The following is a 17,386-nucleotide window of genomic DNA, read 5'->3' on the forward strand; positions in this document are numbered from 1 at the left end:
GAGCCCGGCAGTGAGTGTGTTGAGTGTGTGTGTGCGTCCAGCCTGGGTGCCCCGCTCCTCTCCTCCACCCTGCACTTTACAGACAGGCCCTGCCTGGCCTGGGCTCCCGGCCCCTCGGCAGAGCCAGCCAGAGCCGTGCACGCCTGCTCCCCGTGCCTTCCACGCGGGACCGTGTCCCGGGGTATTCGGAGCATGCACACGCGCGCCCGCCAAGCCTACGCGAGGCGACACGCCGCGCGGGCGCCGGGCAGCGTGCACGCGCGCCCCGGGAGGGGGGCGGGGCGCCGCGCGGGAGCACGCCCCGCCCCGCCCCGCCCGCCCGCGGGGAGCCGGCCGGAAGACCTGCGGCGGCGGCCGCGGCGCTGGCGTCACGGGTTTCCACGGGGGCCCCGCGCGGGGGCAGGGATTCCCTGGCGCAGCAGCGCCCGTGACGGCGGCGCCGGGAGGCTGGACGGGGCTGGGATGACATCAGCCCCTGCGTGTCTGGAGCCGCCTGGGCGGGAGAGGGACCGGAGGAACGGAAGGGACTCGGGCCCCGGCGGCCCCGCCTGGCCGAGGCCGCGCGCTGGCTCCCATTGCACAGATGCGGGCACTGAGGCAGCGTCTGCCCGCTGCTTGGTTGTCATTTAGGTGATCCGAGAGCCCTCCCTCCCCCCCTCGGGGCCCAGACCCCCTGCCCGCGCGTCTCCCTCGCTCTCCTGCAGCAGGAGGGCTCGTGGAGGGCCTGGGGGTGCCTGGCGCCACCTGGCAGGTCGGGCGCTCAAGCCACATCTGTCTGCACTGTGGGTCGGCCCCGAATCTGGCCGCTGCGGTGGCCAGAGGCGCCCAGGCTGCCCGGCGGGGTGTGCCCAGCGGTGGCTGCCTTTGTGCTGAGGCCTTGGGGAAGGGACTAAAAATAGCCTGGGCGGAGATGAGGGCTATTTTTAGCAGGAGTGGCGGACCCTCCCAGTTCCCCGGTCAGCAGCCATTGGGCCAGGGCGGGGGTTGGGGTGGGGAATCCACTTTCCAGGGTCCCCACCCCTCCTGGGCGTGCCCACCCTCCAGATCCCGGGGTGAGCGCGCAGCCAGCCCTGGGGAGGTCAGCTGGGCAGATAGAGCCTGAGGGGGATAGTAAATCTCGGGGATGGGGGATGGGCTGCCAGAGGGCAGCGTTCTTCATCATCGTCCCCCTCCCCCATCCAGCTGCCCGGGGCCTTTTGTTGGGCGGAGAAGCTGTTTTCTATTTTGGGAAGGTGTTGGAATAATTCCCTGGCTATTTTTAGCTGGTGTGGGGATTCCTCCACCCAGGCTGGCCACCCGCCTCTCTGTCTTCTGGTCTTCCTCCTCCCTGCTGACCCAAGGCTTGCCTCAATCATAAGGGCAGACAAGGACACACAGCCCCCTGGAGACCGGCATCTCCCTGGGGCAGACCTGGCGCGGGAAACCCCCATATTTCCTGGTTGGGGTGAGAGAGGGAGAGGGAGGTCTCAAGGGCGTTCCCCCATTCCAGGTGAGCCAGACATTCTGGCCTTCAGGAATCCATGACATCCCGCAGATGAATTCCATCTCCAGGGCTGGGTGGGGCTCCCGGTCTCTGACCTTTCACCTCCTTTCAGGGTGGGACAGGTCTAAACTGCTGAGAACCAATCTTGACCCTCCTCAAACCCCTTGGGGGGGGGGGCTTCCATGTGTCCAAGAGGAAGAGCTGCTTGGTGAGGGTAAACTGAGGCACAGAGAAGACACAGGAGTGTCCCTAAGAGGGCCACATCTTAGGCTCATTCCCTGACGGTTTCATTCCACCCACACTTCACAGCTTAACAGCTGGGTAACCGTGGGTTAGTGACTTTACCTCTCTGCGCCTCAGCTGCCACCTTCAGGAACGTGGGGTACTGGTTGAGATGGAGTTCTCGTAAGCATGAGTGTGAAGATCCTGGCTAGAGATGGAGCTAGTGGCTCCTGAAAGGACACTGAGATGGCTGGAGTCTGGCTAGAGAGGAGAGGGAAGTTTGGGGTTCTGGCTGGCTCCACACCCTGAGACCACTCTCCAGCCTCCTGACCCCTCACAGTCCTGGAGGCTGGCAGGAGGGACCCCATGCTACAGATCAGGAGACCAAGGCTCTGGAACGGTTTCACCGCCAAGGGTCTCATGACTGGCGACGCACGAGAGGCCAGTGTGGTCTCCTGGCTCTGACCCACGTTGTGGTCCATAGCTGCCTTTTGCATTCTTTCAGACGTCCTTTTGCTCATTCAGCAAATATTTGTTGGGCATTGAATGAATTTCCCATGACTGCTGTAATAAGTCACCACAAATGTAGTGGCTTAAAGAGAAGAGATTTATGCTCTTACAGTTCTGGAGGTCGGAAGTCAGAAATCAGTCTCCCTGGGCTCAAGGTTTCCGGAGGCTCCAGGGGAGAATCCACATCTCTGCTTCGTCCGGTTTCTAGAAGTGCTCTCCAGTCCCTGGGTGCGTGGTCCCGCCTCATGCGGTCATTCGTGTGGCTCTAAGCTTCACCTTACTTCTCTCTGACTTTGACCGTCCTGCCTCCCTCTTCTAATTTTTTAAATGCTTATTGAGAGAGAGCACAAGCCGGGGGTGGGGGGCCAGGCGGCGGCCAGAGAGAGGGGAACAGATGATCTGAAGTGGGCTCTGCGCTGGCAGCAGCAAACCCAATGTGGGGCTTGGACTCAATGAACCTCGAGGTCATGAACCGAAGTCAGACACTCAACTGACTTCCAGATATTAGGATGTGGATATCGCTGTGGGGACCATTACGCAGCCTACCACGGCAGCTGGTTTGGTCAGATGCTGCTTGGCAGTGGACAGCCAGGAGCAAACACTGACAGGTGCCTGCCCCCCCTGGGGCTCACAGTCTGGGGTCGACGGCCCCACACTATTCATACGGTCACAATGGTGACATGGCCCCACACTGATCAGATGGTCACAATGATGAACAGATCATTATAAGTAGTGTTACTAGATAGAATGCAAGACACCCAGTTACATTTGAATTTAGATAAACAATAAACAACTTTTTAATATAAGTATGTCCCATGTAATAATACATCTCATTTAATAATTGAGTCATACTTACACTAAAAGAAAGAAAGAAAAAGCTGTATAGGACTCGTGTGTGACTAGGCCAGAAGCTATAATTAAGATTTAATCGGAAGTGACAAGCCGAAATGTGTGTTAGGATCCTTCAGGCTGTGGGGTGTAGAGAGTGCTCTGCACCCACGTGCCCACTTACAGCTTGGGAGGCGGGGCTCTTACTGGGTTTATAGCCCGAGGCTGGCGGGCCCGCCCCCCCAGGAAGCGCAGCGCACCCCGCCCTCACCGCGGACAAGTTCAGCCAATCGGAGGCCGCCTTGAAGGGCCGCGTCTCCCCGGCGCCTCGGGTCAGCTGTGGACTCGAGACCGAGACCTGGAGAAGGGGGCGCGTCCTGCTCCCGGGCTTCGGGGCCTCGGGACATCGGAAGGCGGCTCTGCCCTCCCGCTGGCTCCCGAAGCCTGGCCGGCGCCCCCGGGGACCCTGGCCGTACCCCTTTCCCCCACCGGGGACACCTCCCCCTCCCTCCCTCACACCGTCCCCCTCACCCCGGATCACCGCCCCCCACCCTGGACATCGTACCTCCGCCCTGGGACACCGGTCCTCGGGCCACCCCCCCACCGCGTCGCCATCGCCACTCCCTGACACTGTCCCCCCTGGGATACCATCCCCCTACCCCCGAGCACCGGACCCCCCTCCTGGGGCCTGGGGTACCCCGCGGACACGAGGCCTCAACCCCCGCCCACACAGTTGCCCCCTCGCCAGCCCCACCCCCAACACCGGCCCCCAGTACACCATTCCCCCCCTGGACACCATCCCCCGCCCCGTACTAGCTCCCCACCCCGGAACCAAGGTCCCCTGGGACACTGCCCTCCTCCTCCACACTATCTCCCGGACACGATCTCCAACTATCCCCACCCCAGGATGTTGCCCCCGGCTCCAACACCAGCCCCCCTTACACACTCCAGCTCACACACACACACACACACACTGCCCCCTACACACACTGGACCCCCTCCGCCAGCGGCTCCCTCTGGGGTCTGTGGTGGATGCAGGCACCCCCTCCGTCTCCCCAGCCCCACCTGCCTTCTGGGACCCCATAGTTCCCCTCGCACTGGCTTGGATCACAGCTTCCAGGACAGTGGCCAGTACTGTCTCTACACGTACTTTTTATTTTTTTTCCGCCGAGCCGGTTTATTTCTGTGAGCCTGTTGTGTCCCCCCCCCCCAGACAGGATAGTCTGACTGGGGAGATAAGGCCCGTGAACAGATAGTAAATGTGGGGTCAGCAGTTAGCAGGAAATACTTGCAGGAGTCAGAAGGGACAGTGATCACTTATTTGCACCACATGCCGTTGAAAGTTGAGAGCGTTAGAGCGTCTGGAGACGGGCAGCCAGTTTTACTCCTGTGACGCTTATTATGCCCTTTATGCCTGTTAGCTATCTTCACAACCACCTGGGTGCTGCTCATTACTCTCTTTCTCCAGAGGAGGAAGCTGGGGTGCAGAGGCAGAAGCTGCTGGAAGTTCCCCGGTGGAACCTGTCGGGCCTGTTCCTTTTCCATTTCACCTTGTGCCCGTGTGCAGGTCCAGGGCTGGGGCGTCCCCTGGTCCCCATCGTCCTGGAACACGAGACCGTGGGTTCCCCAGGCCTGGGCCCACGCCCAGTGCCTTGGGAGACTGAGGAGGTGTCTTCTGGAAACAGAGCCTCCAGGAACCCACAGACAGTATGTCTCAAAGTGTGCTGGCCAGGGCACTTCCTCCCTCCCTGTGCTGCGAAGATGGCCAGGATAAGGTTGGTGGCCACAGCAGTGTGGGGGGGGGGGCAGCTTCCGCTACTTCCTCCCGGCGGGGGCTGGGAGGGCAGCTCCATGACCTCAGGGTCTAGCTTGGCCTTGACTGTGTCCCGAGGCCATCATGCCCCGGGATGGGGACGGCAGGCTCTGACCCCGTGCTCCAGCCCAGACTGTCCTGGTCTGGGAATCTGTCCTCTCCAGAGACAGGTTCGCACGCCTTCAAGGACGGGGACAGGAGCCTTGGGCAGACTCAGAACCTCTCTGGATCCTCTTGATGTACGGGGAGCAGGTCGGGGGCAGGTAAACCACCTGGCAGTGGAAGTGGGGTTTTTCCTGAATGTTCTCGTCTCCCTGGCCATAGAGGAGTGGAGTGAGGAGACATCACTGGGACCCTCCACAAAACGGCAGGAGCGGAGGGGGTGTGGTCCCTGCATGAGCTCGGAGGGCTAGTGCGGGGCAGAGCCCGGATGGAGGCCCTGCGCACCTGCTGGCTGGCCCGCTCTGCCCCTGACCCCGTGCTGCCTCCGTGTGGACCGCCAGACCGGGTTCTGAGCGCAGGAAAGACTCCTCTCTCAACCTAGGGCTTGGAGTTCTTCCCGGAGTGATACATTTTAGCCAGAAAGAGTGCCACATTCTTGGGGCCGGCTCGCCAGCGAGGCCTCCCGTCACTCTTTCCACTGTAAACCCTGCGCCGGCCACACGCGTGTGGCACAAAGGGCGGAGCCTGTCGCGGCCGCCCGGGGGGAGCGCCACCCCGCTCCCTGAGCCCTTGCTGCGGCCTGGGGGCCCCTCACGTGAGGCTCCCTCTTGTGTCGCTGGATCTCTGGGGGAAGGACGCTGCCCGCCCGCGGGGGCTTCCTGGGAACCTCAAGGGCCAGCCGGGAGGGGAGGGGACCGCAGGGCCGCACTCGGAGCAAAGGTGCCAAGTCCCGACAGGACTGAAGTGGGCGCGTGGCCGCCGCTTGGCTTGCGCCCCTCAGCTCATGAACGCCTCCCTGCCTTTTCCCTGGTGCCGACACACACTTCCCAGTGATCAGGAGTGCACGCTGGTGGTGCTCGTTATCCTCTGCTTTGTCTGCCTGTTTCCGGACGTTTCTCTGTTGCAGAGTTTGTCGTGTGCAGAGAAGAATGTGACTTAAACACAGAGGGTCAAGGTGGACACGTCTGGTGGGTGTGGAGCTGTGCTGGCCACATCCCTTCAAGGAGAGACCGGCTGCCCCGGCTCTCAGGGCGCAGGTAGAGGCCGCCCTTCAGCTGCCAGCGTCTTCGGGGATTGCTTGGGCTGCAGGGCCGCCCCGGCCAAGGTCACAGCAACCTGCAGGCGGCCTGTGCGATGGCAGGTCACGGCGGAGGTGGAACGCCCGCATTGGGGCCCAACGACAGAGACGTGCTTCTGAGGGGCGAGCGGGTTCCAGAGCTCCTCGGGAGCAGTCGGGGGCCCCTCCTTGTCCCTCCTATACGTTTCGATCCCCAAAGTCCTGTCCAGCAGCCCGCCCCCCGGAGGAGAGCCCAGCCTGCCTGGCCGACCCTGGGTGGCGTGGCCTTCTGCGGAGCAAGCCGCCGGAAGGTACGGAAATGACACAGTGTTAGACCAGGCTTGCAGAGTCGCTCAGGGTCCTTGCAGCCCCTGACTCTTCTTCTTTCCCATGTTTTGATGCCTCCGTCACGGGGCTGGGAGTTTCACCTTGGTTGTGCACGGCGGCTCTTTCCACCACGAAAACCCCCCTACGGACGGTCTCAAAAAGTATTTCAAAGACGAGGAAGAGACACCAAAAACGGGAAAGAAATGAGGAGAAACAACACAACGGCTATTTGTAAAGCGCTGGCAGTCTTTCAGTCCGGAGCCCAGGCCTCCCGCTCACACCTTCTTTTGGAGAAGAGCATAAAGGCCCAGAAGAGGTGCTGAGGCCAGTTTTGAGGGTGGACGCAGACGTGCGGGCTGCACACACTCCGGGGAGGGGTCAGAATGCGTGGTTCTATTCCCAAAGAAGCGCCTTACTCTGCTCCACTGAGACCCGGGGGTGGGTATCACAGGGTGGGGGGCCTCCCTGCGAGGGCTCACGTACAGCGTCTACACTCCTTCCTCCTTTCTGGAGGCATGATGCCCAGTGGGCCCCTGGATTTGGGAGACCAGGCCTGCCAGATTCAGGCGCAGGATGCCGGCCTGTGCACTGCCCCAGTGCGGTCCATGGTACCCGCTCGGGCTCCCTCTGGATGGCGGACATTCTGTGGGGTTTGCCGAATGTATACTGTTGTGTATCCACCGTGCCTGCAGAACAGTGTCCGCCCCCTAAAAATCTCCCCGTGCTCGCCTGTTTAGTCCTCCGCCCTCCTCCAGCCCTGATCCTTGTACTGGCTCTTCCAGAATGTCACAGAGTGGAGGCTTCTCCATTCTCCTGACCACGCAGGCCATGCCCAGGCTCGTCTGTTCCAGAACGTTCTCTATCAGTGGACCCTCGTGGTTATGCTCCTGTTTATTTCGGGCTGAGAGGAAGCTGGGTTCCTGCATTTGGTAGCAGCCAACCCCTGATCTGCAGAGTGGGATTCTGGGCCAGGAACGCTCTCCAGTCGGTTTGTCCACTCATCTGTTGCCGAATAACTGGGATGTTTCCAGTTTCTAACGATTAGGACGAAAGCTGCTCTGAACGTTCGTCCCGGGACCTTCTGTGGACACACGTTTCTGTTTCTCTTGGGTGAAGGCCTAGCTCTCCTCTCGCGCAGCCACGTTCACTCCCTCGGCAACCGCGTCCGACATGTAGTCTCTCGGGTGGATGTTCATTCACAAGGCTGTGAGTTTTTTTCTTTTTGCGGTCAAGTTCACAGGACGTGAAATTTGCCATTTTAACTTTCTAAGTGCACTGACCTCAAGCACAGCCGCCCCCACCATTGTCTCCAGAACTTTCCATCTCCCCTGACTGAGACGCTGTCCCCATGAGGCACGGACTCCTCGCCCCCCGCCCCACCCCCAGCTCCCACCATCTACACTCTGTCTCTGTGGACGGGACGCCTCTGGGGACCCCCTCGGAGTGGGGTCATGCAGGACGTGTCTTTCCGTGTCTGGCTTCTGTCACTGTGCACAGTGACCTCCGGGTCCGTCCACGTGGTGGCGGGAGGCAGGCCGTCCTTCCTTCGTGAGGCTGGATCACATTCAAGGGTGTGGATGGACACACCGTGGTCGTCCTTCACCTCCTAAGGGACCCTTGTGGCTGCTGTGAACATTCAGATATTTGCACACCCAGAAGTGGGGTTGCTGCATCAGATCGTAATTCTCTGAGTTTTTGAACCGACTTCTACTCTTACACTTTTTGACACACAGTGGATAATTTAGGGGGTACAGAAGAGCACTTGACCGCAAAGTAGATCATTTTTATACAGCTGAATCTATAAATAAATATCTATAAATAAAAGTCCTCTGCCCAGGGATCAGAATCTCTCATTTACAGATTTGTTACTACAAATTCAGCTCTCCACTGTCTGGTCCGAGCTGGGACCACGACTCACTCGGCGTGTCCCCTGGGGTCTCTGGTGACTGGACACGGGACAACAGGCCCGGAGCAGGGCGAGGCGCCCTCCCGCGGGCCACGCGGGACGGGAACCACCCTGAACCGTGGGGACCCGGGCTCACGGTCCTCAAACTGTGCTCCCCAAGCTCTTCTAACAGCGCAGGGGAGAAACTGTCCAAGCTGAAGGCTGCTCCGTGGGGCCGCCTGAGGCCGCAGCCCCATCTGGGGAGCCCCCGCCCTGCGCCCTGAGGCCGGGGGAGGGGATGCAGGCGGGGCAGCCCCTCCCTGGCAGGACTGGGGCCATCCTGCCCCAACCCCCCTCCCCCGCCCCCTGCAGGCGGTGGGCATGGAGAGAAGGACCAGGGAGCCTTCGTACTGGGGAGCAGTTCACTCTGTATTAACAATTCCACACAACACGAAAACACTGCAAAGTGGGTGTGGCACACCTGGACTTTTTTTTTTTAAATCAGAAATAAGAGCCACTGAACATCCACACGGAGAAGGGGCAGAACCTGCTGGAACCACAGATGCTTCTGCGGCCGGAACCGGCCTGTGTGACGTTGGGCAGCGGTTTCCAGGGACAGAGAAGGAAGAGGGTGGGTGTCCGAGCTCTGGCTTCTTTTCCGGAGACTCCTCGGCAGGCTGGCTTTTTGTAGGTGTTCTTGAAGGACGAGCGACCTTTGGTGGCCTCCCCTGGGCCCGGAAGTTGCTCCTGGTCACTCGCCCTCAGGGCAGGCTGGTGGCCTTTTCCTGCCCCCAGAGCTCGGTGGGGCTGGGGCCACGCAGAGAAAGATGAGCTGCCTGGAGGCCCAGCACCCGGACACGGAGAGGGTCAGCCGGGGTCAAAGGGAGAAGGACAGCACATCCCCCGGGACCGAGGTCACCACCCAGTCACTTAATTCTTGGCCTGGGGGACACCTGTGGGGAGGGGTGTGCATTCTAGCTCCTTCCTGGAGTGGGGGAGAGGGGAAAAGGCGCCGCAGCTGCCAGCCCCCGGGGGACACACAGGCAGGCTAAAGAAAGGGAAACCCGGTGTCTCCCATCCCTGCTCTTATTGGGGGGGTGCCCTTAGCTCCCCCCTTGACGTGGCTGAGAGACGCTGGCTCCCCTGGCCCGGGCTGCCACCCCCCAGCTCCCGCAGATGCCCTGCGCACGCACTGCAGGCGTGTTCATGCAGGACACTGGCCTGGGACGCACAGGCCTCCAGGAGTGCGCTGCGGACACAGTGAGTTACTTGAAAAGGAAAAAAGAAGGTTTTTTTTTTCTCAGCTGCAAAGACCCCCGTGGTAGGGCTCCTGGCTGATGGCCACCTCCCTGGGCCCAGGCTGGGACTCCTGGGGCAGGTGTGGCCTGGGGGGGTGGGGGGCAGCCCATCCTCACCCTCTCTGGGCCTAGTTTACTCAGACCCCTAGGTCTCGGGGGCTCTGACCTGAGTTTGAGTTCACTTCGGGGCTGGGGGCGCTGTGGCTGCCAGACTTGGTTCTGCGGTTCAACCGCAGGGACCTCAGCGGGGCTCCTGGGTTTTGCCTCCCCTCTGGCCTCTCTGGGGGGCCGCTGTGGTGGGGCCCCACAGCCAGAGCATCGGACCAGGACAGTGGGGACGCAGGGAAGGTCGGCTCCCGGGATTAAGGCTTCTTGCACAGGCCGCGCCCTGCCCGCCGCCCCCACCCCCAGCCTCTGGGTGGGCCCACGACCTGGCCCCCCCCACCGTGGAGCGGGTTGTGTTCCTCTTGACGCTCTGCAGGGGACAGAGAGAGGCTGGCTCCCTGCCCAGTGAAAAGTGGCCAAGGCTTCCCCATCCAACCGCAGGTGTGGAGGGGCTGGGCTCCCCAAAGCCCCTGGTGCTCCCGGACCTGCCGGAGAGAGCCGGGAGCCGGGGAGCAGGGTCGGGCCTACAGCCCGCACACTTGGGGAGCCCCCCGCCGGCCCGTGCACGCATGCCCCACCCCTCCAAGCCTAGCGCCGGTGGGATCTGGGCCTTGGCACTAGCAGGGGGCTGAGCGGGGCAGGAGCACAGAGGTGGACAGAGGCCCTGGTCTGAGGACTGCCCTGGCACGGGACCGGAGCACGGCTGTGCACTGCGCCCTCCCTGTCCCTCCGGCACCATGAACTGTCCAGGGGGCACCAGAGGCCAAGGGATTAAAGACAAACCACTGTAGGGAAGGGTGAGGAGTCACCCGGGTGAAGCCTCTCACCTCCCAGGCCCTGCGGCTCCTTCTGGTCACCTAACACCTTTCGGCCCCCCAGGCAGGGCGTCCTCAGGCTGCATTTCTGTTTGCAAAATGGCCATGGCGATGCACTAAAGTGGAAAATGACACAACACAATGCAACAACCCGGAAGAGCCAGGTGTGACCACGGCCCACGTCGACTTTCCCTGCTCAAACCAGGCGGAACGCCACTGGCCATTACGGTGACCAGGGCAAACTGCGGAGAATCCGTTTCTGGGATGGGGGGGGGGTCCCAGGAAAGGGCAGGGGGCCACGGCCCAGCTGGGGTGGCGCAGGCCATACAGAGGCCACAGGCATGCCACACAGGAGGGTGACACTCGGCCACGCAGGGTGCCCGTCACAGACAAAGCCCCCTTCCTGGCCCCTAAAATCCCGGGTGCATCTTACACAACGGTCGGCTGCAGGCTCAGCCCCCCAGCTCTGGGCTCGGCCATGTGGAGCAACAATCGTTTAAGTGAAAAGGAGACACGTTTCCAAAGAGGTCCGCCAGGACCTGCCCCCCACCCCCCAATCTTCCTCTGCTTAGGAGAAGGGAAAAAAAAAAGCATGGCAGCCTAGACCTGGCAAGTCTTTGACAAACGGCCCATCGGGGGACAACGGCCGCTGCCCAGGGCGCCCGGGCAGCGACACGTCCTCCTTCGCTTCTCCGGGCGCAGCGCGGCTCTGGACCGCTGCCCACGCGGCAACCCTGAGTTTCCGAAAATCGCTACCACGTCACTTGGGACCTTCTGCTACTTCTGGAGGCGGCCGCGGCCCCAGCGCCGTCTTCTGGGCGGGCCCGCGGATCCATCCACACTCAGAGGACGCGGTTCCCCCCATCCGTGGTGGCAGCGGCCCGCGTTCCTTTCGGAACCGGAGGTTTTGGGCATGAGGGGTGTCACCGGAGAGCGCAGTGTGGCCGCCCCGGCGGAGGGACAGAGGCAGGAGCACACGGGGGACGGCGCTACAGGATGATACAGGGCTTCTTGTCCTTAAAGGGGTTTTCGGACGCGGGGACTCCGACCAGCAGGGGGTCGTTCCGGGCGTGCTGCTCGCAGTAGCTCATGAGTTCCGACGAGGCTTTGGACACCTGCGCGCGGACACAAGAACGGGGGAGGGGAGGTCAGACGACGGCCACGGCCACGGCCACGGCCACTGCTGCCGCGGCGGGAGCAAGCCGGGCGCACCCGCAGCTGAGCGGACGCACACACGTGTCCACCGCGCATGCGCAAGTCCCTCGGCCGCGAGCAGGAGCGAGGCGCCCCCACCCGCCGCCCGCAGACGGACCCTGAACACACGACGCTCAGGGAGGGAACCAGACACGGGAGGCCACGCGGGTGTGAGTCCACATGTGTGATGCGTCCAGAACAGGCTCCTCCCCGAACGGGAAAGGGCTCGTGGGGGCTGGGGGAGGGGGTGACAACTGATGAAGGTGGGATTACTTTTTTGGTGTGATGGACTGTTCTGGAACCAGACAAAAGTGGTGGTTGCACAACTCTGTGAATGTGTGATCACTAATGGTAGGTTTTATGTTATGTGTGTTTTACCACAATTTAAAAAAGATTAAGGAAGGGACTGGGTCTCCATCGGCAGGAGCTGCCCCGAGTTTGGTCAAAAGGTCAGGGAGAGACGGAAGCCTCTTAAGGATTCAGTCCAAGACGGGGCGGCTCAGGAAGAGCCTGTTCACGTCGGAGGGGCCACCATGTAGGCTCTTCCACATTTCATCTCCAGGCAGCCCGAGCCGGCTGGGGCCCAGTGACCTGGGCTGACACTTGGGGCCACCTGCATCAGGATCCCCAAAAGAGGAGGGGGGGAGATGGAGGGAGGGGCCACCCAGCCCCTGGGGAGCTACTGTGGGGAACGGGGTGCTCCATGTCGCGGGGGCGGTGCCACCCCACTCTGCTCACCGGGGCATGGCTGGGGTCTGGGCACTGGGTGGAGGGGTCCTGGGTCTCTTCCCTGCTGCGGGAACAGCTCAGCCCCCTGCCTTCCCACCTGCAAGGTGAGGAAGGAGCAGCCATGTGGGTGAGTGAGTGAGACCCGGCAGGGGTGAGGGAGGCTTTGAGAGCTCTCCTCAGGTCTGCGCTCAGGGGTGGTGCCTCTCTACCTGGAGCCCGCACCGCGAAAGCCAAGGCCGCCCGACCTTGTTCCCTGTGCTGCCGGGTCTGCAGGCCGGCCTCCGGGTCCACCGCGGGGACACTGCGACCCACACACAGTGACGACTGCCCTTGTCCTGAGCATGCTGGCTGCTCCCAGGCCACTGCCTTGGATGAGTCGATGGAGCGTGGTTTCTGGAGTTGTATTTGGAAAGCAACTCTTGGAAACGACCAGAATAGCCCCTGGACCCTGGAAATAACTGATGTTGTGGCCTCCGGCATGTCCCCCCCCACCCCACCCCCGGCGTCCGCAGGGAGGCTCTGCCCCCAGTGCCCGGGCTGCCCTCACGCTGGCCCCTGGCTTTTCAGGCGTGCCAACGGTCAAGGTTCTGGCCGCAGATTTGGGGACACAAAGCCTCAGGAGGGACGGGGAGGGAGGGAATGGGGAATTTGGGGGGGAGGGGCGGCCCGGCTGAACATCAAACAGGCTGGTGAATCACTCTCTCTTGCCAGGGCTGCGGCTGCACCGGCTCACCAGAGTGAAGCCACTTTGACTGAGGCTTTCTCTTTTTTCAGCCCGAATGAATGCTTTGAATGCTCAGGGTTCTGGAATATTCAGACACCGCGGGGGAGGCCCCCTCAACCTGGAGGGCTGGAGCAGCCCCGCCTTCCCACCCGACACTGCTGCCCACATCCTTCTGCCAAGGGATGTCAGTCAGGTGTGAGTCGGTCTGCAGGAGCCTGTCTGCCATCAGGGACCAGGGAATGGCGGGTGCTCAGGAAATCAAGGTCTGAACAGATCCATGGGGTTGACGTTTGATTTTATATGTCCACTTGGCCAGGCCACGGTATCTGAGTATTTGGCCAAACACCAGTCTAGATGTCACTGGGAAGGCCATTTTTAACTGAGATTAACATTTAAATTGGTTGACTCTGAGTAGAGCAGATGACCTTCTAAATGCGGGTGGGCCACATGAAATCAGTTGAAGGCCTTGAGAGACCAGGAATTGTGCCTCCAGGAGGCCTTGGGGACTTGAGCTGTGGCGTCAGCTCTGCCCTGGGTCTCCAGTCTGCCCTGCGGATTCGCCGGCCTCCATGGTCCTGTGAGCCAATTCCTTACAATACTTCTTGTTCCCTCTATAGACGCCCTATTGGCTCTTTCTCTGGACACCCTGACTGGCCCAGGGGGCGGTCGGAGCAGGCCCGATGCAGACAGGAACACCCGGGTCTTCTGCAGGGAGACTCTTGGTCCCTCGCCAGCTGGGCCCTGGGGCAGGAGACCCTGTGGAGGTGCCTCAACGTCCTTTGCAAAGTGGCCATGGGTTTGATGAGCAGGTGACTTTGAAAAGCGTCAGGCTCCTTCTTCATTCAAGAGGCCACGACTGCACCGCTGGCCCCTGCCCTGCTTACGGGAGAAATCTGTGAGCCCTGGACATCGTCCCCAGTCCCCTTATGGACTTAAAATTCATCTACGTTAAACACAACGTGTCCACCGCGCACGCGCACATCCCTCGGCCGCGAGCAGGAGCGCGGCGCCCTCACCGGCCGCCCCGGGGACGGACCCTGAACACATGACGCTCAGGAGGGGAACCAGACAGGGGAGGCCACGCGGGGTGTGAGTCCACATGCGTGACACGTCCAGAGCAGGCTCCTCCACGGACGGGAAGGGGCTCGTGGGAGCCGGGGGCTGGGGGGGGGTGGAGGTAACAGCTGATAGTGACAGGATTTCCCTTTGGCCTGATGGAATGTTCTGGAATGATGCTTGCACAATTCTGTGAATGTACTAAAAGCTACTAAACTGTCAGTGCCCTTTAAAAGAAACCATTTACCTCTTGTTATGCAAATTATTCGGAAAAAGAACAAGTCTGAACGGGGAGCTGCAGGCCGGGCTCCAGTGTGCTCTGATTTGGGTCTCTGGTCCCTGACGGGCTAAGTGTCTGCACAGGGACTGCTTGTCCCTTTTCTTTTTTTAGTATAAGAAACAAACACACATTTCCAAAAATTCACACGACACAGAAGTGAAGAAAGTAGACGGCCAAGGGCCCTGGGTCGGGCCATCTCTGGACCACGTCTCTACCTTCTGTGTGTGCCAGGGAGCCAGACAGAGCCCCACGGCAAGTGCTGCCTCTGGCGGCCTGGGGCTCTCCGGGGAAGGACCCTGAGGGCTGGGGGCAGGCTCAGTCCAGCTTCTGTCCCACAGCGCTGACAAGGCTCTGCGGCACGTGGGACGCCCACAACAGCCCACGACACAGGTTCTGTGTCAGCTGTGTCTTCCCATTGAGGATCTGAGGCTCAGAGAGGTTAGTGAGCCGCCCAAGGTCACACAGCGAGGGGCACAGTTGGAATATTGCCCCTGCTCTCAAACCAGGCCTCCTTGAGGGAGCCTCCTCCCTTCTCAGCCCACCCGCCCGCCCACCAGGCTCACCTTGATGCGCTCGATCCCGGCCTCGATGCGGAGCTGTTCCACCAGCTTCCGGGCCTGGGCTATGTTGTTAGTGGCTGACATTGTCTGCCATCAGCTCCGGGCCCCTGTCATCCAGAGAGCTGCAGGGGGAAGCAGACAGGATGTGAACTGGCTGCTGAGGGCCCAGGGGACGGAGAGGCAGGACGCCTCTTCCGGAAGCCTCCCGGCCACCAGGTGCCCCCAACCTGAGCGTGGCGGCTGTGTGCCAGGGCCAGGGTGGGGGTGGTGGGAAGACTCGTGGAGCCATCTCCCACAGTCCCCTCTGGGCTGCTTGGGGGAAAGTGCTCCCTGGTTATGACCACCCAGGATCTCAGGACGGCTCACCAGGCCACAGAGTTGACTTGTGGTTGGCTTGGAATGAGGGCCTCAGGGGACGCTTTCTCTGATCCCTGCCCCACTCCGCCCCCCCCCCCCCCCCCCCCCCCCCCCCCCCCCCCCGGCACCACTGACCCTGGGCAGGATCACTCTCCAGGAGCATCCTGGGCACATCCCCAGCCCCCACCCTTCGATGCCAAGATGTCCCAGTGGTGACGGTCACAAATGTGCCCAGACATGGCCTGAGTCCCTGAGGGGGGCCAGAGTCGTCTGGGTGAGACCCTGGCTCTGGACCAAGGTGGGTCACCTGGGCAGCACCTCTGTGTGGTAGGTCCCGGCTCTGGCATCCCTTCCTTTGTCCATGTGCTCATCTGCCCCACAGACAGCCCCAGGGGGCCCCACCACGCACCAGGCACTGCCCTGAGGACCAGGCTAAGGGCACAGTGCGCAGGGGGCGGCTGTCAGTGCCCGGTTCTGGCTTCCCACCCCAGGCCCGCTGTCCCTGGGACACAGCCACGCAGTGTGACCTGGGCCCTCACAGGAGGCTTCCCGGGATTCTCAGCAGGAGCGAGAAGTGCCGCCCCCCCCCCCCCCGCTTCTGGACCAGGAGAGCTTCTGGGGCAGGAAGGGGGTGCAGGGAGCCCACTGCTTTTGCCAGGTTTTCCAGAGCTTTCTGATGTGCTGAGTGGTTGGGACAAATGACCACAGACTGGGGTATGGGAAAGAGCAGGCGTTTGTTCTCCCACATTCTGGAGGCCAGATGTCAGAGACCCAGGTGGGGCAGGGCTGCGCTCGGCCCAGAGGGTCCAGGGAGCGTCCTTCCTGCCTCTTCCCGTGGCTGGTCCGCCAGAAGTCCCTGGCGTGGCCACATCACAGTCTCTGCCGTGTCCTCAGGTGGCCTTCTTAACTAATTGCATCTACAAAGACCCTATTTCTGCATAAGTTTCCACGCTGAGGATCTGGTGGACAGGAATTGGGGGGGGCTCTATTCACCCCCTGTAGTGTCTTTGAGTGTGGATGGTGTGCTCATAGCAGACCATTTAGCACGGGTAAGTGATTAACCCTCTTCCCGAATCCCAGGTAGCCCTTGGGCTAATTCTCCCAGGACCACTGCCCAGTTAAGGGAGGGGGGTATTTGCTGCTTTTATTGACAGATAAGGCCTTGCTTGCTTCCCCCACACCTTCAGGACATGGGTGTTCAGGGCTGGTCAGAGGGGCTCCCCACCAGCTCGCCCACGGAGACCAATCCTTTATTGTGCCAATGATTCCTGCTTTGCTCTTGTTTGGGGGGGGTGACCTCTTTTCTTTCAGAAACTATTTTTATTAATGTATTTTTAATTATATTAAAATTTTTGAGGTGCCTGTAGGTTCACATGCAGTGGTAGGAAATAACGGAGCATGCGTACCCTCTGCCCGGTTTCTCCTCTGGAAACATCTTGCAAAATCGCAGGCAGCATCACAACCGGGACGCTGATGCGCATGTGCCCCCCCCACCCCCCCGGCGGCCGCAGATTTCGTTTTCCTCCTCCAAGCTGCCTTCATTTCAGGAACATTGTACGTGTGGAACCACAGGGCACATGACCTTTCGGGATGGCCTTTTCCCCCACTGCGCCGAATCCTGCGGAGATGCATCCAGCCGCTGCCAGTGCCTCGAGGTCACGGCCGAGGGCGGCCCCGCGAGGAGCGGCCCCAGCTCGGCAGTGCGCTTCCTGATTCCCGTTTTTGGCCATCACGCGTAGGCTGCCACAACGGCGTGCAGATATTTGTGCAGACACAGGTCCTTATTTCTCTGAGATACATGCGAAGGGTGTAATTTGCATGTTCAATTTTTAAGGAAAGTGCCAAGCTGTTTTCCAGAGCGGCTGCACCGTTTTACATCCGCACCAGCAGTGTAGGGGTGGTGGTAATTTATTCTTACAATTCGGCTGTGCACGTTTCTTCCCGTTCCTTACGGCAGTGAAAATTCTACTTTTCCCACAAC

General features: G+C 61.2%; 1 protein-coding gene across 1 annotated transcript in view; it reads right to left on the reverse strand.

Annotated features, from left to right (window-relative positions):
* Positions 1 to 10,014: 10,014 nt before the first annotated feature.
* GNG7 (G protein subunit gamma 7) overlaps positions 10,015 to 17,386 on the reverse strand; it is a 113,741-nt gene continuing 106,369 nt past the window's right edge. Inside the window, exons 3-4 of the mRNA XM_039248014.1 lie at positions 15,052 to 15,170; positions 10,015 to 11,620 (exon numbers count right to left, since the gene is read on the reverse strand). Coding sequence (XP_039103945.1) covers positions 11,495 to 11,620; positions 15,052 to 15,132 — 207 coding nt within the window. The 5' untranslated portion in view covers positions 15,133 to 15,170 and the 3' untranslated portion in view covers positions 10,015 to 11,494. The remainder of the gene's footprint in view (positions 11,621 to 15,051; positions 15,171 to 17,386) is intronic.

This window comes from Hyaena hyaena, unplaced genomic scaffold (assembly GCF_003009895.1).
Source record: "Hyaena hyaena isolate Hyena2069 unplaced genomic scaffold, ASM300989v1 scaffold_302, whole genome shotgun sequence".
NCBI classification, from domain to species: Eukaryota; Metazoa; Chordata; class Mammalia; order Carnivora; family Hyaenidae; genus Hyaena; species Hyaena hyaena.